We start from the raw sequence: 24467 nt of genomic DNA on the forward strand, positions 1-24467 counted from the left end.
CTACCGCGAACGCGCCGCTCTGCGACTTACAGGTGGATTCTTTCGCCAGTAAAGGTTATAAGTGGGTCACCGTCATCGATGTATTCAGTAAGGTGGCCATGGCACACCCAATACAGGACAGCTCAGTGGAAGCCAATTTTAGAGTCTTTCGGACATGGTTCCAATTCTATGGCGTTCACGAATTAATTTCTTCCGACTGTGGGAGAGAATTCGACAACGCAAGCATCAAAGGTGTGGTACCTCAACATCTAAAGAGCTGCGTAGGGATAGAGCGACTTCATCGCAATCTAAGTGACCACCTACGAGTGTACCAGGTAGAAAGGGGACTGGGATCTGATCTCGCGATGGAACGGCCAGTTGCAGCGTACTATCACTCCATACACAGTTACGGGGTTTGCCCCTTTCGAAATTTTTTTTGGGATGCGGGGGCGTCGACGGAACTAGCGTGGTACTTTGCTACTCGCTCCCACGTTTTGGCACCACTTAAGTATCGTCGAGAAAAAACAGTGAATAAAAGTATGTGAAATGACTCTTACGGGTTCCAGAAATAGAATGGCTTTATTCAGTCCAGTACATCGATATATATACCTCAATCAGCTGTTCTGCTCGAACAGCTGATTTGACCAGTCAGCTAACAGTCAGGCCTTAACTTGTATATATATATATTATGTAACTGTATATATTAAAAACAATAAAGAGAGGTTAGAAAATAAAATTTTAGACTTCTTTATTCATATCATCAGTTCTGATTAATTTGGGTATTTCTTTTTTAATGGTCTTTAAATCTTCACTTGACATTTCGGTACAAATTTCTTCTGCTTCTACCAGTTCAGGACAAATGGTCATTACTTCGGTAGAGTTTAAACAACACAATGACTGTCAGCTGACAGTCAGGCCTTATCCTTAAGGATGTAATTTCATTGGATCCCGTGTCTATAAGCCATTTTTGTTTTTCGTAATTCTCGAAATATGGCTTATTTCATATTCTTATATTAAGTTTTAGCTAATAAATTTAGTTTGAATTAAGGGGTTTTTCTTTTTTGTAGTCTATTTCTAAAAAATTATCAAATCATTCTATCATGTTTTTCATTGTTTTCTAATGTTGCTATTCTGCCATTAGACTGATATTGGCGGAAGGTTCATTATTAGTTTGTGATTATGCTTCACAATATTTTAATTCGTAGGGGGACACAAAATTTGGAGGTCGTAGCCTTTGTGAATTGCTATCAGTTCACGTAGATACTGTGTTTTGTGAGTCTGTTTTAGGGTGTTAAACATTGTGATTTTGAGATCTGTTAAAGGGATGATTTGGATAATTAGGATGCTGAAAGTTCTTTGATCTAAACTGGGATGATCCAGGTTTGTGGTATTGTTGATTATTGTTTTGGTATTGCTGATTATGGTAATGGTTTTTAGGTTAAAGTTTCGATTAGAGGAATTATTATGATGGTTCTGATATTGATTTTGTGGATGATGATGATTATTAGAATGATGATTTTATTTAAAAGGATGATTATTATTTTTCTTATTATTGAGGTGTGCAATAACAAAGGAGGAATTATTGTAGATTATACTTCTAACTTCATCTTGTGTTGTGGGGTCAAAAATCATAATATAATTGCTATGAGTAGGGGCTAAACATTTATAGATATAGAAAATAATTTCCTTATCTGTTCTATTCATCATTTCGGTTATAATTTCTTGACTCAATCCGTCTAATTTTTGACTATTTTTTTAAATTCTTAAATCCTATTAATAAACTCAATGAGACTTTCTTCGAAATTTGTTTTTGTCTCGAAAATTTCGCCCTTTAATATTTCAAATGACATTGCGTCAGCAAAATTATCTGTCAAAAGTTTTAATAATGTTCTAGCATGAGTTACATTGTTAGCTAGTAAAACATTTCTTGCAGATCCAGATAGTTTAGATTTAATTTTTATAAACAAAAGATCATAATTACACCCCATCAAATCTTGGGAGGTTATATAACTTTGAAAGTTCTCTCTATTTGCAGACATGTTTCAAACGCTGTGAACTCTTTGTTTGTGATCATGTTGTATAAAAAGCATAACCTTCTACAGAGTGTAGTTAACTTTTTAGTTTATATCTTATATCTTTTCTATCATTTGTAATTTAATGTTTTTTTCGTTCGTTTTTAAACCTAACTTTTAGTTGAAAATGGAGGAAACAGGTAGTGTTTTTTCAATTTTGCAATACATCTTTTAAATTAATTTCTAAAGATTAAATTAAAAATACATTGTTGATTTTGAAACTGTGTTAATTTCTTTGCTTCTTACAATTTTAGTAGTTTACTTGCTACCACGATTTGCTAAGCTTAATTTATGACCAAGTGCAATACAGTTAATACCAAATTTATTATTGTTGCTATCAGTTCAAGAGTTTATTTTGCCTCTGGCGTTTTAAACCACAACTAAAAATTGGTATTCACTGAGATTTCTTTTACTTTTAGTTGTTTTCAATTCATGTGTGTTATTTGGTCACTTTTTCAGTAGTTTTTAACTGTTAAATATTTTTGTTTAGTTTGATGTTTTTCTGATTAAAGTCATGTATAATAATGAATAGTTAATAACATTAGTGAATTTTAACATAACACCACTGTTTTTAAGTTATTTACTACCAACTATTTATGCATATTAATTTCTTATTTCTTCATTTCTGATACTTATTTAAAATATTATCAAACATATTTGTATTTTATGGTTGTTTAACATGTTTATGTCTTCTGAACATTTCTGTGTTCTCTCTTTACTTATATATTTATGTTAGCTGAAAGTTTTCTGAACTGTTTTTATAGAAGCATTTTATTAATATGGAAATAGTAAGTTGATTATTTTTAGGAGATTCTAATTTTTTTATTCCTAAACTGTAATATTTCTTATTATTTAAAATTAATGTACTATATTATAACCAGATATTATTATCAAATAAATATTAATTATAAAAAATATATTGGAATTTCAGGTGACAGGGCCAATGGCAAGATTAATATTGTAAAACCTATTCCAGATGAGTAGGTGAGAAGCCAAGGGGTGGAAGTGAAAACTTTACTAATAAGAGTTTTTGTGCTTCGTACTTGTGCATGAACCAAATTTAGGCATCAATTGACAAATCAGTGATCACTGTTTTTTAATAGTTTCATGATTTTGTCAGTACTGAAGCCTAAATCTCGTTCAGGCACAGGTGGATAACAAAATAAGTCTTATTCTCAAAATGTTCACTCGTACTCCTTGATTTTTCACACAGGTATATTAAATTGTATTTATTATAAAACAACTGTGTTATCTCACTATTAATCAATCAAGTGGAACAAAATGTAGTATGGTATATTTTGTTTTATCTGTTACGAAAAACATTTGTTTTTTAACTCTGACTAAGTTGTAGCTTTTTCAAATCTAATATATTGTATTTTTACATTGATTCCAATCAACACATTTCTTTACTTACTTTTCATCTTTGATACATTTAACTAGTATAAGTTGCGCTATATAACTTTTTATTTTTAAAAGTGGTTGTTAATTGTATTCTCTATTTGTTCTAGATACCATTGTGGCTGGTGAAAGTGAGGAAGTAGCACATGAACATGAAGAAGTAACACATGGTAGTGAAGAAGTAATAATTGAAGGTGAAGAAATCTCACAGGAAAGTGAAATATCTGTTTCTGATGGTAAATGGTTTTTAGCAATACATGTCTTTTTATGTAGACAATTACCTTTCTTCAACATTACTACTGTTGGGATACTTTTTCACAAGTGCTCCAGAGATATATATCGAGTCTAATCAGTCACACTATAAATGGAATCTAAAAAATAGCCGGCTGTGTAGGAACACCTATATATATTTATTCATGTTTGGTTAGATCGCAACCAGTTGATATATTTCTTTATGCTTCAATATGAAAAGATATATTAATAAGGATGTTAATCATTATTCATTATACCATAACAATTTAGTTTACTGTTAGGATAAGAGTATATTTATACATTGATATGAAGGTTTTATATACAAAACTGCTAAATATGCTTTACAAAGAAAAAGCTCCCAACAATGTCTTTTATAGGCTAAGTTGAACAAATCCCTAATTAACCTTACCAAATTTACAATAATACAAGGAAGATACATACCTTTGAGAGGGAAAGATTGGTTTGTATTACAAATAAAGTATTGAAGTGTATCAAAGGCCTATGCTTAATTTTGTACACCACCAGCCCTTTAATGTTTTAACGTGTCATGACATGACTGTCAAACGTTTTGAGGATTATATGAAGTATAAACTAAGTTAGTTATTACACACTTCTACATCCCTATATCCACAAATATTAATAACTCCTCTTCATCTTTTTTAGAAGCTACTGAAATAGATAGTATGATGAAGAAGGAGCCCGTGGAAGATATTACAATATGTAAGGAAAGGTTTCTGTATTCTATTCTATTTAGTTATCTTAAATATTATTTCTTACAATTCCCTGTTTGTTTCAGCTCCTGATATAATAATAAAAGAAGAATATGAGGAGGATGATCCTTCCACTAATAATGGTATATAATTATTTTTTTTTGTAAGTTTAATTGTTTAATATTATCAATATAATAACAGATAATAATTTATCTGATCTTAAATAAAATGGCAGAATAAAATACCTTGATACTTAGTCCACTTTTTATATAAAAAACAATCAGCCATTTAGACCAAACTTGCTATTGTTATTTAGAGCCATGAAAAGATTTTTAGCAACATAAAACTTATTCACAGTGTCGGATTTAAGTATTCCGAATTTTTTGGTTAATTTTTGGTTTTATATAAAGTTGGGTTCGGGGGTCTCATTTTCTGATGCCCCTCCTTGCTGCGGATACCAGAAAGCCCCGAAGACACTGCGACTGCAATGCCGCCCCAGCCTATGCACCATGCAAGCTAGGATCTGGCCTACCCCTACCATCACACCAGAGTCCAGGACACGCTGGCCAGTCACTGAAGAGGAAAGACGTCTTTTCAGACACCAGGTGAACATTCATGGTCTTCACCATTTAGTCCACCGCACACCTAGCTTGATAGTCTGGAAAAGGGGGGCTGAAATTGTGAGACATTCGGCTTATTAGCATGCATATATTTCTAAAGTTAATTCCCTGGAGGGGCAAACTGGGTTATTGTGTTAGTCCAGAAATCTTTATCTATGATAATGTAATATAGGAACAAATTTGGGTGGTCTCATGGCTAATGGATATTGCCGCTTCCCTTGTCTAGGTGTGCGGTGGGCGAAATGGTGAAGACCATGAATATTCGCCTAGTGTCTGAAAAGACGTCTTTCCTCTTTAGTGGCTGGCCAACGTGTCCTGGACTCTGGCGTAATGGCAGGGGTAGACCAGGTCCTAGCTTGCATGGTGCATAGGCTGGGGGGCATTGCAGTCGCAGTGTCTTTGGGGCTTTCCGGTGTCCGCGGCAAGGAGGGGACATCAGAAAATGAGATCCCTGACCCCGACTTTATATAAAACCAAAAATTAACCTTAAAATTCGGATTTCTTAAATCTGACATACGGCCCACCTAAATTTGGCTCAGCCGGATTTACAAAATGAAAAATGCAAAGAGACAGGGAAGGCGCAGTCTGCCATAAAAGAATAGGTAAATAACCCCGCTCCAGATAAGAGGGCCCCTAGGCAACACAAACTATAACAATAAAAATATTAACATAAAACATGCAAAACACACAAAAATAAAAACTAGACAGATATATACATAAATACATTCGAGATTGACGATTAAGAAATCGTTCCTGGTCGATGGTTGGTGAAGCGAGACGATTAACGAATTCCGAATGTTGAACAAAACGCTTGGCTCGCAGAGAGGCACTGCCCACCCTGAAAAACCCCAAGCGCAACGAAAGAAGGCTCAGTTTACGTTAGGTGCAGAGCGTGAGATAGTGTAGAGCGCGCGCAGGCACGCTGGGAACCGTGGAGACAGAGAGACCTTGCCGTAACGCTTATGTTTGTTGAGGTTGTTGGGTTTTCGATTGATCCGACTCAGAGAAGTTGCATCTTCCTGTATGAGGAGCGAGATGCCAATGTACGAAGCGCTATCTGAATGAGTCCCCATAACGACTTTGCCGAGTACCGGCAGGAGGTATAGGTGACCATCCCCGAAGGCCTTGGTGGGAGCACCAGTAATAGGCGGGGGTATAGGTCAATGCCTATGAGCAAGCCAATGGGCCAATGGGGCTGGAACGCCAAAGAAAGGGTCGGCCAGAGCGTGGCACAACAAATCTCCGATAACCCGCGAAGGAACCGGACACCTGGGTAAGTTGGATGTGATACGTTCAACAACGAGCGCACGGACCTTGAAGTTCGTTGTACCGTCAATAAGGGGCTGAAGCCTGAACGTGATGGAACCTTTGATGCTAGCGACTTGACCACCACCTAAACCGGAGATTCTTCCGTCGAAAGGTTGCAGCTGGCCGCCATTCCTCGTCGCGAGTTCGGCAGTAACAAAGGTGTACTGGCTGCCGGAATCGAGTAGTAGCCGTGCGGGCACGGAATGCTTAGACCCGTGTAATACGGCACACGCAGTTCCCATTACTGCCTCCGAACAACAATCATGAGGCCCTGACGCATCACGAGTATGACCCACGAATTCGCGGACTTTGGCGATGTGACGGCGGCGGGTGAACCCAATCGGCTTTCCACATGCAACACGTTGTGGTGCCTGGTGTGACAAAACTTACACATAAACTCTGAAGGGCATTTCAACACGTGGTGACCCGACCTCAGGCAGTTCCGGCACCATTGACTTGCTCATAGGCGTTGACCTTTACCCCAGCCTAGTTACTGGTGTTCCCACCAAGGCCTTCGGGGATGGTCACCTATACCTCCTGCCGACGGTACTTGGCAAAGTCGTTATGGGGACTCATTCCGATAGCGCTTCATCCACCGGCATCTCGAATCACGAGTTTTTGTATCCTACAAATCGGGAAGTTCGACAGACAAATGTTGAATTTGGTTCTTTGTAAGAAAATTTAGTGTTGGGACGTAATTAATTAAACCATTATTCTGATTTTTATGGCATTTTGAAACAGAGATTTTGTGGGTTAGTACCTTGTTGGTCCATTATTAATTTTATCAAAATTCTTCCCTACTTTTGCTTACCATACAAAAAATTATTTTACACAATTACTCTTCTCTTAGATTTTATTTTTTAACAGCAAATGATTAATCTTGAAATATTGGTAATTATGTACACAGTAGTAATGTAGAAATATGGTTGATATATTTTTTAATTTCATTGAAATTAATTATTAAGTAAACCCAAATTAGTTTTTGTAGTAATTAATTTTAACGTATCAATTTCATTTAAAACTTCTTTCTATTTTGCCAGTTTGGGTTGCCGAAGGACTAATGGAGGACGATGATGAAAAGTATTGCATCCCATCAACTTCAGGTGTTATTTTATCTCTAACTTGGATGAATAAATAATATTTTGTTTTTAGTTTTGTCATATTGGCTCATTTTTAAATATTACTTTACAGATGACATACATGGTATGAGTGCTATCCAGTTTATTGAGTTCAATAAATTATATTTTCTAAAACTAGTAAGCCTGTTATACAATGATGACAGGGATATTTAGGAGATTCTCGTAAGGACTGTATTCTCAAATGAATTGTTTTGTTTTACATAGTCCCTTTTAATTTTTTCAGCAGCAGCATCTATTTTTAGTATTTTTATCTATTTTTATAAGGTCTGGTTATTTACATTTATAGACTACTCTCTTAATTATGTTTCAAAAGAAATATTTTATGCACAATGCTATTTTTGCCGGTAGAATAAATGAAATGAATAAAATAGACATATGTGCGGTAACATTTATACTGTATACAGCTATATTGCTTTATCTGTTTTTTGTGCCTTCAATTGTTACAAACACTAAACTGTTCTGACACTTCTTTTTTTCTAGCAATATAATTTGAAAAGACCAAATGCATTTGATGTTGAAACGACTGCACTGGTCTTAACTCTTAAGAAGTACTGTTCTATATGACTTAGGCTGCTTTTGATTTGGGTGGTTCACTTTTACTTGGATGTGATCAATCTTATCAATTTTATGAATACTCATTTAATGCTTAACTTCCTCGCTACAAACATAGGAAAGCTTTGTATTCGTGCAAGAAATGGACCAAATTTTGCTCCTCTAATCAAATTGTCACTCAAATTTTACATTTCATATATCAAGGAATAAATTTGGTTTTATATCTGCTTATCATCCTCTTTATCTGCCTCAGACAATTGGTGATCGGACAAAACTCCTACTACTAGTTATCCAATGTTGATGTAATTTCTATGGAAGCTTCATGTAGAAGCCTGTTTCTAGATGGTCCCATATGACTTATGCATAGTCATTTATGAACCAATAGTGATAAAGCCTCCTAGAAATGTGCTCTCAATCCAGACAAATTGATTGTATACTAATATTGATTGTAACAATTTTTTTTTTGTTTCCTGGAATGATTATCAATTTAACTTATTTTCCTGATAATTAATTGTGATAATTCTCTTTTATTGTTTCTTGAATTCATTGAGAATATCGTCATTGCAGAAAAAAAACATGTAAGTTAAAAAATATTTTATTCTACTTGTTCAATTCAGCAGTAAGTCCACCAACTCTGGAATGGAACCACCACGTTGATTATTTAAGCGATGTTTTATTTTCAATACTATATTTTTTGATTCACCCATCGTGCTCAACATAACATCTTTTGATTTATAAAATTTGGTTGGCTTGCTATTGATTAAACCAAACTAATTAATATTATTTAGGACGAAAATACATTTATGGTTTAGCTAAACTATTGATTAATTAATGGAGTACTACAATGAATGTATTTTTAAAAAATAAAGATCTGGTGGTTAAATTGCCATCTATTTTCATTTACACATTTATAATTGGCATCCTACTAAATTGAAGAAGAAGAATTTAAGAAATATGGATACTGGCAAATACCGAATGAAAATATTTGTCCATTTGGAGAAGGTCTGATTGAATTAGATTTATCCAGCATAAACACTTTTACTCAACAAAATACTGGTAAGTTTAGCAAAATATATAATAATACAAATTTACAAAAAACAAGGTTTTGTTAATTTATTGCACTGAATTAAGTAGTATTTGTTGGTATTAAATCATTTAATTTTTGTGTTTCTTTCTTTTCAGCCTATAAATAGCTATTTTTGCTTAGTGGGCCTCATCACCATTCACACAGTTGTTTGTTTTAGGCTATCACAGTAATAATAATGAGGATCAAGATCATGTCAGCATTAGCCTACTCAGTCAAAATGACATCTCATTCAGAGAGGATCAGTTTGATTCGGCTGCTGTACATGACTATGGTGACAGATATTATAAAACTTCAGAATATTACGATTCCACTTCTCTACCACAACTTGCTGCAAGAAAGGGAAAGCACTCTGAAAGTGGAAATCCCTCCCTATCGCCATACAAATACCAAGTCCTCTCAAGGAACTCACGAGTCCTTCGAGAAGAAAGGAAAAATAAACGAAACAGTGGCCAATGCTATATCACATCTAAAGGAAAACTAGTCAGGGGTCGCTCTTTCGTACCTCTAAAAAATTGTCGAAGCAAATGTAACACTAAAATCTTGCCAGAAATCCAAGCCACAATATTTAAAGAATATTGGAACCAAGGAACACGTGACAAAAGAGTCTCATTTGTAGCTTCTTCAGTGGAGTTCCATCAACCTAAAGTGTCACGAAAGAGAAATGATGTGCCAGAAGACAAGAAAAAAAATCGAGTAGTCAGTAACTCTTTTTATTTTAACATTAATGGAGAAAGAATCAAAGTGTGTCGAGGTTGTTTTACATCAGTTCTCGATGAAACTAACATGTTTGTGACGTATGCGATTTCAGGTAGTACAAAAAGTTAATAATAATTTGTTTTTAGTGAAAAACTTAACTTCTTATTGGTTTATATTCACTGTTGTGTAATTTATTTATATATGTATTCATTTTGTCCAATAATTCTTTAAAGAGTTCATTTCTAAGTTTTTTGCTATTCTTGTTATCATTTAATTTTGCCTCCATTTCTTTTTTTTTTTTTTTTTTTTTAATACTCCTTTCTACTTGTTTAAATTAACTTGTTTATGATTTTTTTTGTTGTATGAGTTTTATAAGAGATGTAAATCTTTATAGATTTTTAAATTCGAGTGGGATATCTTTTTCTTATTTTTAGAATTACTTTTTTTTAATTATAGTAATTAATTACATTTGTGCTGTTATTATTTCTAGTCTCATTAATGTGATTGTCAGAAAAATCTAAAAATATAATTTTTTTTTTGTTTTCAAGTTGTCAAATGTAATTTCGGAAATGTTCTTGTCATAATTTTGAAATTCAAAGTTAAATTTTTCATCCAGCACCAACAGCTTAGGGTATGTTTCAACTTTACAATCGGCTCAATTTTTTTACGCAGTTTTCAAGAGTCCCTTTTAGAGCATCTTATTTTTTTGAAAGGCTATTAAAAATTCTAATAACCTACAAAATAAAATCGTTCAAATTGGACCATCAATAGTAAAGAAATAGCTTGTTGAAGTTTGTACTCTTGTTTATATTTGCAACCCCTAGATGCTTCCATGGAAAGTCTTTCATTTTTTTTTAATAATTCAAAACTTTACATCTCTTGGCAGATCCCAAACGCTTTTTTGACGGATACTTAAATTGTCATAAAATATAAACAAATATAAATAAAATTTTTATCAGAGCAATATTGGTGAAGAAACTAGGACTTTTTGTGTTGGCATTAAGAGGGAAAGTGGTAAGGCAAGTCATGTGAGGGGACGCACCACATAATTCGGTATATTAATCATTGTTTTATTTTCAGCCTTGTTTTTTATTTTGCCTTAAACATTATATTTTTTTTATGTATTTATATATTTTTTGTGATATTGTTTTAACCTTTTTTTTTTTTTTTTATCCTCATTACAATAATTGTCATTACTCAATTATTATCATCCACTCTAATTAGTTCATTAATCTCTGTTTTGTTGATGTTGGGTTTATCAATCTTCTTGGTAACTTTTGTTAGTACTTCTTATTTATTTTTTGTTTGCTTTATATTCTCTAGATTCATCTATTATTTTATTAACTCCTTTTATTTATGATTTTTTTTTTATTTGTCTTGTATTTAGTCCGTAAAGCCTGCTTTATTTCTAAAACTATTAATTTACTGCCTAATTTTCTGAAATATTCTTGATTGCTTTCATTTTGAAAATTATATTATTAAACATAATGTCTAAATTTCTTATGGTAGCATATTCATTTGAATTTTTTTGTTAACCCATTGATTGCCACAGTACTTTTCAAGATTTCAGTCTAGGAAGCCAATGTAAGTTTGGCCAATTAAGCCAAGTAAGCAAACTACAAGTTATCTCGTAGGTTGGCGTCTGAGGCAATAACACCAACTACAAGATAACTTTTAGTTGGCAATCGACGTGTTAATAGTAAATTTTATACTAATTGGTGACCGATGAAAATGCCGTAATCTGGGTCTGCTTTGGTATAGATTTTTTTATGCTTGTTGTACCCCTCCAACTATTGTAATCCATTTTCAATTGTATTATTTGGACAGATTGGAAGATATTCTTTTAAATCATTTTATAATTTAGCTCATTGATCCATATGTTTATAAACAATCCCAACTTTCTCTTATTCTAATGTTTCCCTTATTTAAGGATAATTTTGGGACTTTTTTTTCCAGGTTTTAATTGTAATGAAGATGAAAATTATAAATTGTGAATATATAATATATTAACACGACTTGCTTACAAAGTTGGGAACCCAAAACTTTGTAGGTTGTAGCATTAGAGCTACATCACCGCAGCCATCTTTAATGCTGGCTCAATATGTTATTACTAAATAGTTGTGTATATCTCATCTACCTTATTTGCCCATTTTAATTAGCATCATTACTGCAAATTGTGCATCATGGCACTTACTGCATATCTCACCTCTTTCTGTATATGTCTAGGAAATAGAACATCTACTTAATTCATTAGCGCCAAAGTGTCATAAGCTAACTGTTTTAAATCTTGTTTTGATTTGACTAAGTCCTGTAAGATGCTGTGGTTTTATTTTGTGTTCCATATCTACAGTATACTACCATATTTCCGGTATACTACCATTCTAAACTACCATATCTATGGTGCACTACTATATCTAGGGTATACTACTAAATCTATGGTACACTACCATATCTACGGTATACAGTTGTCCAGGTAATAAAAATTTATAATCAGCCTCTATAAAAGAAGTCGTATAGATCATGACGTTGCTTCGAGTATCCCTATTATTCTCCTTCTTGGACTTCATAATACAATGGATATCAGTAGTTCCAACCTTTATGTGGCACTTCTTGTAGTAGTAAGAAAATGGTGGAACACTAGCTCTGTTAACACGTTAATGCTATTATAGTGATCTGTCTATTTAAGCACTATCAGAGACTGGCTAATGATTTTAGAAAAATGTGACTATGGATATATATTTTTGTGTCTACTACTACTTTTTAATGAATATTTGAAAATAATTATAAAAAAAAAACAAAAACGAATCATTAAATTTTTTCAACTCTTGCATCAAATCTTCTTTGGTCTTAAATGTATCTCTATTTAACCATTCCTTTTTATCTATTTGTGGATTAGAAATTATTTGACAAATCCTGAATGTCTCTGGAATATCTTTTCTGCCTCCAACAAGCCTTTTTTTTTTTTAGTACAAAGTCAATTAGAGAATTAAACATATATTTATTCTGAAATGCTGACCAACACTTATAACAATAAATTATCAAACTAAATCTAAAACTTTCTTTATCAAATTCATTAATCTTATTTATTTATTTCCGCCTTTCTCTGTTTTGTAAAAAATACAGGTTTGCAGCAGTTGTTCATTGTTACACATGTAGCATCAAACTACTGCTTATAAATCAATTTATAAGTACAATTTCTGCTTGAAGGTTCAGTCTTCTGTGCTTCTCAGTTGTTCACTGGCCTTCCAGGGGCTGGTCGTTTCTTCTTCTTCTTTGATGAAGATTGAAGTGGGCTGGCTCAACAATTGTTTTCCATCCATATACAAATCTTTGTAATACGGGTAGTTTTCTATGGTTACTAGCTTAGCTAGGGGAAATCGTCCTCTGTTATGGCGTAGAGTCCGGTTTTTCTCAGCAATCTGGCCCGTAGTGTATCAAAGGCAGTGCAGTCCATTATGATATGCTCAGCAGCCTCCAGAACACCACAGCTAGGGCATAGTGGGTCGATATCCATCCATTCCCCATTGAGAAGTTAACAGAGCCAGTTGTCTGGGAGGACCCACTTTGGTTCCATCCATGACCAAACGGTGCCTTAAGATGGCACCTTTTGGGCTTGACACCCAACACCGGTTCCACTCTTCTGTGGTGTCCTCCCAAAGAATGGTTTTTCATTTGTTTGGGCCCTGAATCATTAAATTAATTGGGGGGGGGGGGGTCCAATCAGTTTTTCCTCTTAAAAGAACGGCCTGTGTCTTGCTAGAGGCCATTCTCAACTTTTTCCTCTTGCTCCATTCTCCAATCTGGTTGGCACAACGTTCTGCTTTTTGTTTTAGGGCGGGTCTACTATTGGAGGACACCACTGTAGCCATTAATTCATAAATCTATCCTGAATCATCTTGTTTACCCGTCCTACTTAAATAATAAAAACATCTCTTAACAAGTTAGTGTAGCTCACAGCTCTTACTTACTCTTACTACTTTGAGTTGACATTAATCCTCGCATATTTCAAAAGAAATATTTTCATATTATTCACTGTGGCAGTACTGTCTCATTTATTACTAATTTCCAAACGAGTCGTTCATTTGACAGATTGACCAACTCCAATTCTAACATTTTTCTTTTGCCGAAGTATGACAGAACTATAAAAATTTAACAGTTTCCTATAAATTTACATTCTGCTTTTTGCCATTTATCCAATTCTAAATTGTTATCAATATTGAAAATACTCATAATGATTTTATGGAGTTATCCTGCAGTTTAAAAGGTCTATATTGGTTTAATGAAATCAAAAAATTAATTATGGTTACAAAAAAAAATGTATCAAACTGGTAAAACTGGCTGGCACAACTAATGTCAGAACACACCTTTTATTTAGGTGTTTTAAGCCTATCTTCATTGCCAACTCCAACTTTCTATGTTAAATATTATTATTTTGAAAATCGCTGTCTTTCCAATGATACATAATCCGTCTACATTACTATTCTTATTTTCAGAAATGTGTTTTCAACCTAGCTAAAATATTTTTCCTCTTATTTCCCTAAGTTTAATCAAATCCTTCCATAATTTATATTTACCCATTTTTAGTTACTAATAAAAATGTCAGATGGTTAAGTATTTCGTACAAACAAAATTAAAAGTACTTTAGAGGAAGCTATTCTGAAAGTTCGGTATTTAAACCACATCAGACTATTTAAATGGCTATGATGATATTAAAGATCATTAAATTGTGCATTGATATGCCAAGTTTAATGAAAATCATTTAATCTGTTTTTAAGAAAATTGATTAATATGAAAAATCAGTTTTATAAAATGACACTTCTGGTCTGTCAATTTTATCAAAAAAATTGCAATCACACTCCAGGTATATATCCACCTTAAATATGTATATTCTGTTTGTGCAACTTTTCACTTATGAGCTTGCCTGACCACACACACACACCATTTTGCAAGACTTGGTTATTTGGACTCAGAGGTGTTCAAAATGTGTATTTATGTCGAAAACTTGAATTCGGTATTTTTCATGACCACAATACTTCCCTTACTATATAATAATTACTATATCATGCATAGATTAGTGAAAGTAAGAATTTAATCAGTTAACTTTGCTCCATCCTTTTAATTATTACCAAGAACTCTTCTCTCTTTATATTCTTCAAAGTAATGATCATCAATACAAAAGTTGTCTTCCTCACTTTTGCTGTAATTATGGGTTAAATGGTACTTCACCTACTCTAGTAATAAAATACTTGTTGATGATGTGCAAATATTATCTCTTCTTCTGATCTGCTATCCTTAATGAAACTGAAACAATCTCTAATTCACTTTTTGAGTATTTAAAAAGAAACAATTAAAGGATGCTATAATAGAGACCTGCCCTACATGAATGAAAATACTAAATAGTAACCTTACGTTATACCAAATGATATTACGAAACAATACCATCAAACAAAACCAATAATTTAATGTAACGTGACAGTAATTCCAAAACCTCTTAACCACATATGTTTTACACTTCAGTTAGGAGGTTTTGGAATTAATGATGCAATATATGTACATATTAAGTATTTGCTTGATAACTTTCATATTTTTTTTTTTATTTTAATGTTGTTTAATCTATTATTTTAACAAGGAACACCCTTATCTGGCCTGTATCAATGTCTCACTAGCTTGTCGGAATTTAACTCAGAGCTAATACTTATTAATTTTCTTATACCTTCCCACCCATATATTTATCAGTGCTCTTCCCTTGTATTTATTTTGATTATTTATCTAAAACGTTTTTTTATGCATAAATATTTCAGTCATTTTGAATATTTTTTTATTAAGATTTATTTACATTGCTTGCAAGGACTCTTATATTTATTTAATTAATTATGTGTGAATAATGGTTCTTTGAGTTTTTATGTTTATGACAAGTCCTAATATTTTAACATTTTTTAATGGTATTTATTGTTTCTTATTACGTTGAGCTGGGCCAAAACAGTAATGTGTTTTTATTATTATTTCATTTGCTAATTCTATGTTGTTTAGGTCTTGTTTGTAATTTCTTTGAAGTTTCACCTGTATACTGTTGATCTCAATTTTCACAGCCTATTCTATGTCCTACTTTTTTATTTTGTATTTGTCATATTTATTCTGTTGTTCTTATTATATGTCCCTGTTATTTTATGTCCCTAGTTTTATATTTTTGTCATCTTACTCTATCGTTGCTTTTTTGATATTATCTGTTGAACCTTATATGTAATTCATTCCACATTTATTTTCTTTTTTACCTCACTACTATTCTGACTATTATCATTCATTTCCTCATTTTCATTACTCTTATAGATGCCTGTGATAACTTTTTTCTTATTTTTATAGTCTATTCATTTGTTCATTTATATTGTGTTTTTATTTCATATATGTTTATTTTATTACCATTATCCATATTGTTTGTGATTGCTATGTTATATTTGCACTAGATTTTATTATGTGTTGTTGATAAAAAGATTTTCTTTTTCCATTTTTGTTAGTTATCCTTATAATTTTTTTACCTGTGTGAGAGATTTGAGCAATAATTTAGCATTAAATTACTATTGATTGTTTTTAAGACCATTTTGTTATCTTATTTTCATTAAAAAATATATTTGTATCTAAAAATTTAATGATGTTATTTTCTGAATTTTCCATGATAAATTTAATCTGTTGTAATAACTGTTGTTTTGTGTTAATATTTATGCATTATTAATGATATATCATTTATAAATTCCTCTGTTTTTAATACAGTTGTATATTGAATCTAACTGTCTATTCAATAAGTTATTCATGTACATCCCACTTAAATGTACTGAAAGTCTCTTTTGAAATAAATAATAGTGTACTCTTTATATTAAAATTGTAATTTTCTTAAAAAAATAAATGATTTGGAATTATATAACTTTTTGAAAAACCTTTTAATCTAATTTAGCTAGTATATTTATTCTTTTTTCTTTTCTTTTTTTTGTTTATGTAATAAACATTAATTCATTGACATACAAATGGATCTGTAGAATGGATATGGTTCAGTTATAGTAAATCCCTATTTAAAATAGGTTGTATTGGAATAAGTCAAATAAAATAAATAAATTACTAATTGTGATAGTTTTATAGTTGTTGATATTTTTATACTGACTCCATCTGATAATATTGAAAGGATAAATACAAATTTGTGCTGTCTTGAAATCAAGTTTTGATTAAACATTAGGTACCAAGTTGAGAGCTCTGTAGAAAATAATCTCCCAGAAACTGTGATATTTTGTCTTTGATTCTGATTGACATTCCTGGATATTACATCAGACAAAATCAACCAACGGCTCAGTATTCAGTAAACCGTTTGTTTGAAAGTTTTTAGAACTGATTTTTGAAATTTTTATTAAATTTAAAAAAGTAATATGTATAGATAATTTAGGTAAATATAATTCAAGTGATATGGCAGCAAATAAAATTGTCATGTAAAAGTTGTTGGACTTAAATAACAAACGAATCTCTAAACAGTTAATAAGTGCTGAGCTGACTGATAATGGTTCGAGGGGTTGGAATACGCAGGTGGGAAGATTACTTCAAGGCCCAACTAGTGATTTTAGGTTTGAACGGCAGTGAGTGGACTGATGTGTATAAATAGTGATTAGTGGTATCAGCATGAAACCTTCAGGTTCACCAAGCGTTTTACTTATTATATTTATTCAAATATATAATTTATAATAATAATACTAATGAATTATTGTTAATCTGTTAATTATCATATCGAATAATTTCTTAATGGAAAAACGGCAAGGTGCAATAGACTGGCTTGATAAATCTTGATAGTTGAAAATTTTTCTTCTTCAAAAAAACTTTTAAACATTTTTATAATTGATGTTTATAATCCATTTCCTTTATTTTAGTTTTTTTTCCTTGGTATTCTTCCTATGATATTAAAAGAGTAGTCTATTTATAATAAACATTACTTCAACCCTTTTAAAGTAATGTCTTTTATAAAATCTTTTTTTTTTTTTTTTTTTTTCTGGCCAAGACTCCCAGTGGAGTCCTATACTGCCTAACCATGGTTGGTGGTCAAAGTTCTTCATTTTGTGGGACCACCACTCAATGAAAAAAGTCAACGTCCCAGGCCGGATTCTTACCGGCACCGCCAATAGACATCAAATTGGTAAGACAGTCTTAACCACTGAGCAATGGGCGGCCCTTTATATAATCTTAAACATATTTCAAAAACAAATTTAGCCACTTTGTAAATCTGAATGATGCCTGAAGGAATCTGATGATGAGCGAGATAAAAAAAAAAACAATCAGGTGATAGGGCAGTTAAATCATGTTTTGCTAGCCTAGTTTGGTTGAAGTACCAATAACCATGTGGGTGGGTGATCACTTTTAGACAAGTTGTTAAGATATTAAGAGGTCACTATTTATTATTATTTTTCTTTCCTTGTTTTTTTAATTAAAGTGGAATGTACTAATGTAATATTTATGTTGTTTTTTTTAGCTGGATTAACAGAATTGAATTATGAAGAAGGGTCCATGGAAGCAGAAAATGGTAATTTTTCTTTCTTTTGTGATTGGGGTATTCCTTTTTTACAAATTCTCATTGCCAAAAAAATAAAATCTCATTGTTTATTTCAAATTCAAATTCAATTTAGTTATATCTATAATAGTGACACAAATGGGTGTTCTTGGCATACAGAATTTAATGTTGCTCTTAAAAATATTGTTTGCTTTAATAAACTATAGCCACTGTATGAATTAAATTAAATTCATTTACATTTGAAATTACTGTTCCTGTGCTGTATTTTCTAGTTCTAGCTGTATTTTATTTTTTATTTTTGGGTAAGCCTTTTTGATTATCAAAAAGTAATTCAACCTTAATAATTATTTAAGTACATTCGCAAATCCAAATTACCAGAGCCGACAAAATACAACATTTTTTGGTTCCATTTTGTACCATAATAACGAAAAAAGTTTTGAATTTTACAGGTCAGCCTTTAAATTCTTGAATTATACTTAAAATTTTTCATATCAATTCGCTGAAGGTCATAAATTGTAACAGTTAATAAATTGACTATTAACAAATGAATTTTTAAAAAGAGAGTATTTAATGTGGAAAATCAATATAAATTTTTTTTTTAAAATCTACTGCCTGTCATAAAAATAAAATAATTAAACAAATAATATATTTTTTTTTTTCAAAAATGAATAAAATAAATATTGATTTGCTACAAAAAATTATCATTTCCTCTAAGTCCATTTTTAATACATTGAGACATACCTTACTTACAAAAGTTAAGAGGATTTATGACAATCAAAAAGTTGTACCATGGTACCATCATTAAAACATAACAAATTGTGGCAGGGATCATATTAACTTGGAATTGTCAATTATGTTAATTAATTGTTTAGAATTTTGTTTTTTAAAAAAAGTTTTTTATGTAGTATACCATGAAATTTGGCTATTAATGATTTATAATTTTAATATAATCACTATCAATTAGGTTTTATTTTTCAGATTCTCTTACCATTGAAGAGGATGGAAGTGCCACTCCAAGCACGGGTATGTTTCTCAACAATTTAATTTTAATGATTTTACGTTTATAAAATTAAACAAAATTTTTACCAAATTTAACAACAGGTAGCTGAATTTATTAGGCAATAATGGAATGCTTTGTAATGAAATTTTGTTTTTATACATTATAAATTTTGATAAACAGTGAATTATATCAGTTTCTTTTATTATTTTGTTTAACCATCTAATCCAATGGGATTTGCAACACTTCTATACACAACTTTATAGATAGCACCAACACATACAATAATTTGATATTTAATGCCCACACTTAAATAACTAGGAATGTAACACCTACATATATGATAACTTGATACATAATACCTATGTATATAATAGCTGATAAATCTGAGCAGATTATGAGTTTCTTTTCATATTTAGAAATACAACATAATAGCAAATGAATTCTGCTTATTATATAAAACAATTTTAATAAAATTTATATTCGGTGTTATCTGTTACAACAATTTATGATGAACTTTTATTTATTTTTTAAAACAATTATTGCTCAGGAATTCAAAATGCTTTAACATAAATAATTATTGTATATTTGACAGTTGTTTTTTTCCACTGTTTTTACATTTTTCCAGTTAAACATGAACTTTTTTATTTAATATATTTATTTTGTTTATTCATTTATTTTTGTACGAATTATTATTAAAGTTAAATTTCATTGTAAAAAACTTCTGTGAATTCATTTAATGTACTGGAATATCCTTCCATATTCTAATATAACATAGTTGAATTAACTGAACTGCGAGATAAAAAAAAAAAGAAACATTTGGGCTCAGCATTTCTATCTATCTATACTTTCATAGGAAATTGAAAAATTTAATTCTTATTCATTGGATAGAAACAATATTTCTATTTGTAGGAAAACTGTTTGAATATTTAGGATGTATTCTTAATTTAATATATTTCATCATTTCATAGTAATTTTATATATTTCCTTTTTTAGGTGGTGAAATTCAACAGCAAAAGCTGCACAAATGTCCTTATTGTGACCATACCACTACATTTCCTTACAGCATCAAAGTCCACATAATATCAAAACATACTGATGAAAAGCCTTTCCAGTGTCCGCACTGTGATTATAAAGGAAAGTTTTCAGGGGCATTAAAAAATCACATTATGTGCAGTCACTCGAGTGATAAGCCTCACAAATGTCCTCATTGTAATTTCAGAGCTTTATTTCCAAGCACTGTGAGAAAACACATATCAAAAATACACACAGAACTGAAGGACCATCAGTGTGATTTCTGCCCCCATAAGGCAACATCTAGGAATCAGCTGAAAGCACACGTAATCAGTGAACATTCTTCAGAGAGGCCACACAAGTGCCCACATTGTGATTATAGTGCTGTACTTTCTACTGGTTTAAAAAGGCACATACATTATAAACACACACAGATGAAACCTTTGCAATGCCCTCATTGTGAATATAAAGCAATGTACAGTAATGGACTTAAAATTCACATAATGGCAAAGCATACAAAGGAGAAGCCCTTCCAGTGCAAGCAATGTCAGTTCAAAACTACAACAGCTAGTAGCCTCAAAACGCATGTGATGTCACAGCACGAAGTAAGAGAAAAGACACATCAATGTCCATATTGTGAGAACAAATATGTTATGAAAAGAAGCTTAAGAAGTCACATTTATGCCCAGCACAGCACTGACAAACCTTATAATTGTTCATATTGTGACTTTAAAACAGCTTGGCCCGGGAGTATAAAGGCACATATAATGACTTATCACACTAAAGAAAGGCCATTTCGATGTCCTCATTGCGAATATGGAGCTATAGATAACGCAACATTGAAAAAACATATAGCAATTTATCATACATTAGTGAAACCGCTCAAATGCCCTTATTGTGAGTTTAGAACCATTAAGAATTTTACTTTGAAAGGCCATATTATGGTTCATCACACTAAAGAAAAACCTTTCCATTGTACATATTGCGATTATAAAGCTACATATCATAGCAGTTTAAAAATCCATGTCAAAACTAGACATACCATGGAGAAGTTGTACTGTTGCCCACATTGTGATTTTTCTACCATAAATAATTTCAAATTGCAAGGACATATAATGGGTACACATACTAATGAACGGCCGTTTCAATGTTCATCTTGTGAATACAACACTGTTTATCGGAGTAGACTGAAAGAACATATACAAGCACGTCATTCAGCAACTAAGCCGTTACGGTGTCCACATTGCGACTTTGAAACCAGGAAAAATTATACTTTACAAGGACACATAATGTCTCGCCATACAAATGAGAAACCTTATCACTGTTCTATTTGTGACTACAAAGCGGTTCACCGTTGTAGGCTAAAAGAACATATGATGGCTGTCCATACCGATGAAAAACCTTATCAATGCAAGCACTGTGATTATAGAACTGTTTATCGCGGTAGTTTAAGATATCATGTCAAGTCTCAACACTCGACAGACAATACACCACTTCAGTGCCCTCACTGTGAGTTTACCACTTCGGCAAAGGTCGCTATGCGAAAGCATATCAAATTTCATATTAGTACTGAGAAACCATTTGAATGTTCACACTGTGGATTCCGGACTGTTTATCACACCAATTTAAAGAAACATATAGTTAGGCAGCATATTAGTATCGATGAAAAAACTGATTTTACATCCCATACAGATGATAAGTCTTTAATTACCTTAGAAACATGAAGCTGTTTTTATGTAGACAATGATGGCTGAATTGTAAAGTTGTGTTCAGTTTTGTTTAATCAAACAAATTGCTGATTAGCTTCAAGGATATATAATGAGATGAGCTTCTATTTTTGACAAAATATAGCTATGCATAAATCTATCCAAAAAAGTATAGGTTACTTTTGACAGGTCACATTTCTACCAAACGTATGTCTTGTGTGACATTGAAGTAAAGTTATTTTAAATTGTTTACACAAGTAGTAGAAATAAAGTAATATCTTTATTTTATATGATTTAAATAGTTAATTTCTTAAAATATGCAATTAATTATCTAAACGATCATAAATCGTTTGAAAAATGGTAATTATTTTAAGAATTGAAAACTCGAGCCTGACTGTTATTTAAGTTACATTTGTGCTGTGAGGCAGGCTATTGCTACGTAATTATTCTTTTACTTATCAATGGTGGAATTCACTCTCCTCGATTGATTAAATTGATCTCATAATTTCTTATATTTTGTGAAATACTTTTTTCTACCTGAAGAGAAGATGATGGATGAATGAAGTCTATTATAATAGGATACGAGTATATCATGTTATTAGATCTGATTATATCTATCATTTAGATTTTCAATTTTTAGACTGGATAATAATGATATTAAACACATTAGGATCCGACTGACCCTGAAGTATTGTTAATCACTAAAGGAAATAATCAAGGATGTGTATAAAAGGTAATATAATAAAGTGTAAAATTTACCATTTCAAAGATTTAATACATTATTACGCTCATAAGCTTTAATTAGTGGTCTGAAATTTAGTTAAAAACTATCACATAAAATATTTAATGTGAATAAATGCTCGATTAAATTGTAAAAGACCATCTTTTAGGCTGTAATGGTACAAGTACGACAGATGATACCTTGGTATTCCAAGGGCGAGTTGATAATATAGAATGTACGTGAAGAAGACATTGAGGTGAGCATTGACTGTATTATAATATCAACTGGATTAGTTGTAGCCTTCATAATAATTTCCATCTTAATCTATCAAATTTGTTTAATTTTGTATTTATTTATTTAATTTCTAAATTCAGAGATTGGAAAAAATATGTTTATGTTTAATTGTATTACAGAGCACGTTAGGTGCTAAATTTAGTTTCCCTAATTGTAGATCAAAAACTAGGTCATTACACTGATTATTGTAAGGTTTTGTGATCTTTTAGTTTTATGATATAAAATTGTTAATATCTGATAATTTTATCTCTATTATAATTAGTTATCAATATTATCTATCATGCAGTCAAACATTATGCATCGAATTCGAAGGTTCCTTGAAAACTTATCAGAATCATAATAAAATTATAATTGTTAATAGTCAATGAGATATAAATGTACATTTTGGTTTTAAAGGTTGTAAAAATCATTTATTTCATTTAGGATATTTTACTTGCTTACTTATATTTTAAATAAATATATGTACTAATACAGGGGACACTCATTAATCCAAACTGATCGTATAAGAAAACAAAATTGTAGAAGATTCAATTAGAAGTATACACATAGCTATGTATTAACAAAACATAAAACTATATTTATTATAAATATGAAGATGGTCAGGATTGCAGTAAAAAAAGAACAAAAATAGTTATTAAATATCTCTGTTTTTTTTTTTACCGCAACCCTGACCATCTTCTTCATAATTGAAATTATATGGTCTATTATTATTTATATATTTTATTATACTTTCCTTACATTTTGTTAGGTTATAAAAACCTAGTTAAAAATGCTCAGATGGGGTCAGAGATGTTGAAAAAAATGTTTTTAATTTCCTTTTTCTATAAAATAAGAATTAAAAATTAATTTTTGATTAATAATTAAACGTTCTGTTTTAATTGATTTATTTATTATTAAACAGTACTTTTGTATTAGCCATGCTGAAACTTGTGTTCTATAACCTGATACCATACCTAACCTGGTTTGGGGCAGATGGATGGGCAGTTTGATGAAGGTTATTATATTTTAGGGGTTACCACAAACTTCCAGCATGACTGATATTTAAGTATCTCATAGTTACTTTTATTTTGTTGTTCAATCCAAAACTTCTTTAATTTTTATTAGCTTGGATGAATGAGAGTCTACTGTACTATAAATTGCAATATGTTCATAAACCAGGAAATTACAAAACAAGGAGAAGCATTTTTGTGTTTTATTATATAATTATCCAGGTCTTCTTCCTGTATCCCCCTTTAACCAGTGGTTTCCAACTGATAGAAGTGTGTAAACCACTAAGCCCTAGCAGTCCACCCTCTCTCCTAACCAGTGGTTTCCAACTGATAGAAGTGTGTAAACCACTGAGCCCTAGCAGTCCACCCTCTCTCCTAACCAGTGGTTTCCAACTGA

General features: G+C 31.5%; 1 protein-coding gene across 5 annotated transcripts; it reads left to right on the top strand.

Moving 5' to 3' along the window:
• Positions 1-2032: 2032 nt before the first annotated feature.
• On the top strand, positions 2033-24263 carry LOC106690239 (zinc finger protein 425). 5 transcript variants are annotated; one of them, XR_010844948.1, is made up of 11 exons: positions 2033-2191; positions 3560-3685; positions 4365-4421; positions 4498-4554; positions 7380-7442; positions 7531-7542; positions 9275-9925; positions 18311-18361; positions 19328-19372; positions 20343-22799; positions 22957-24263. XR_010844948.1 is itself a non-coding variant. In XM_014435594.3 (11 exons), exons 4-11 carry the CDS (start codon positions 4385-4387, stop codon positions 22082-22084), a joined length of 2658 nt encoding a protein of 885 aa, XP_014291080.1. In that variant the 5' UTR covers positions 2048-2191; positions 2983-3264; positions 3560-3685; positions 4365-4384; the 3' UTR covers positions 22085-24263. The 5 variants fall into 5 exon arrangements, 4 of the variants coding, with proteins under 4 accessions (XP_014291079.1, XP_014291081.1, XP_014291082.1 ...); XM_014435594.3 differs by adding an exon at positions 2983-3264 and having other exon boundaries at positions 2048-2191; positions 20343-24263; XM_014435593.3 differs by having other exon boundaries at positions 20343-24263.
• Positions 24264-24467: the final 204 nt, after the last annotated feature.

The sequence above is a fragment of the Halyomorpha halys genome, unplaced genomic scaffold (assembly GCF_000696795.3).
Source record: "Halyomorpha halys isolate HHAL.00 unplaced genomic scaffold, Hhal_1.1 Scaffold1628.1, whole genome shotgun sequence".
In the NCBI taxonomy this organism is placed as follows: Eukaryota; Metazoa; Arthropoda; class Insecta; order Hemiptera; family Pentatomidae; genus Halyomorpha; species Halyomorpha halys.

Excerpts from the sequence above, each read along its gene's own strand:
- LOC106690239 (XM_014435593.3), top strand. Across the intron at positions 9,926-18,310 it reads TGTGACGTATGCGATTTCAG|CTGGATTAACAGAATTGAAT; the intron begins GTAGTACAAAAA and ends TGTTTTTTTTAG. Across the intron at positions 19,373-20,342 it reads AAGTGCCACTCCAAGCACGG|GTGGTGAAATTCAACAGCAA; the intron begins GTATGTTTCTCA and ends TTCCTTTTTTAG.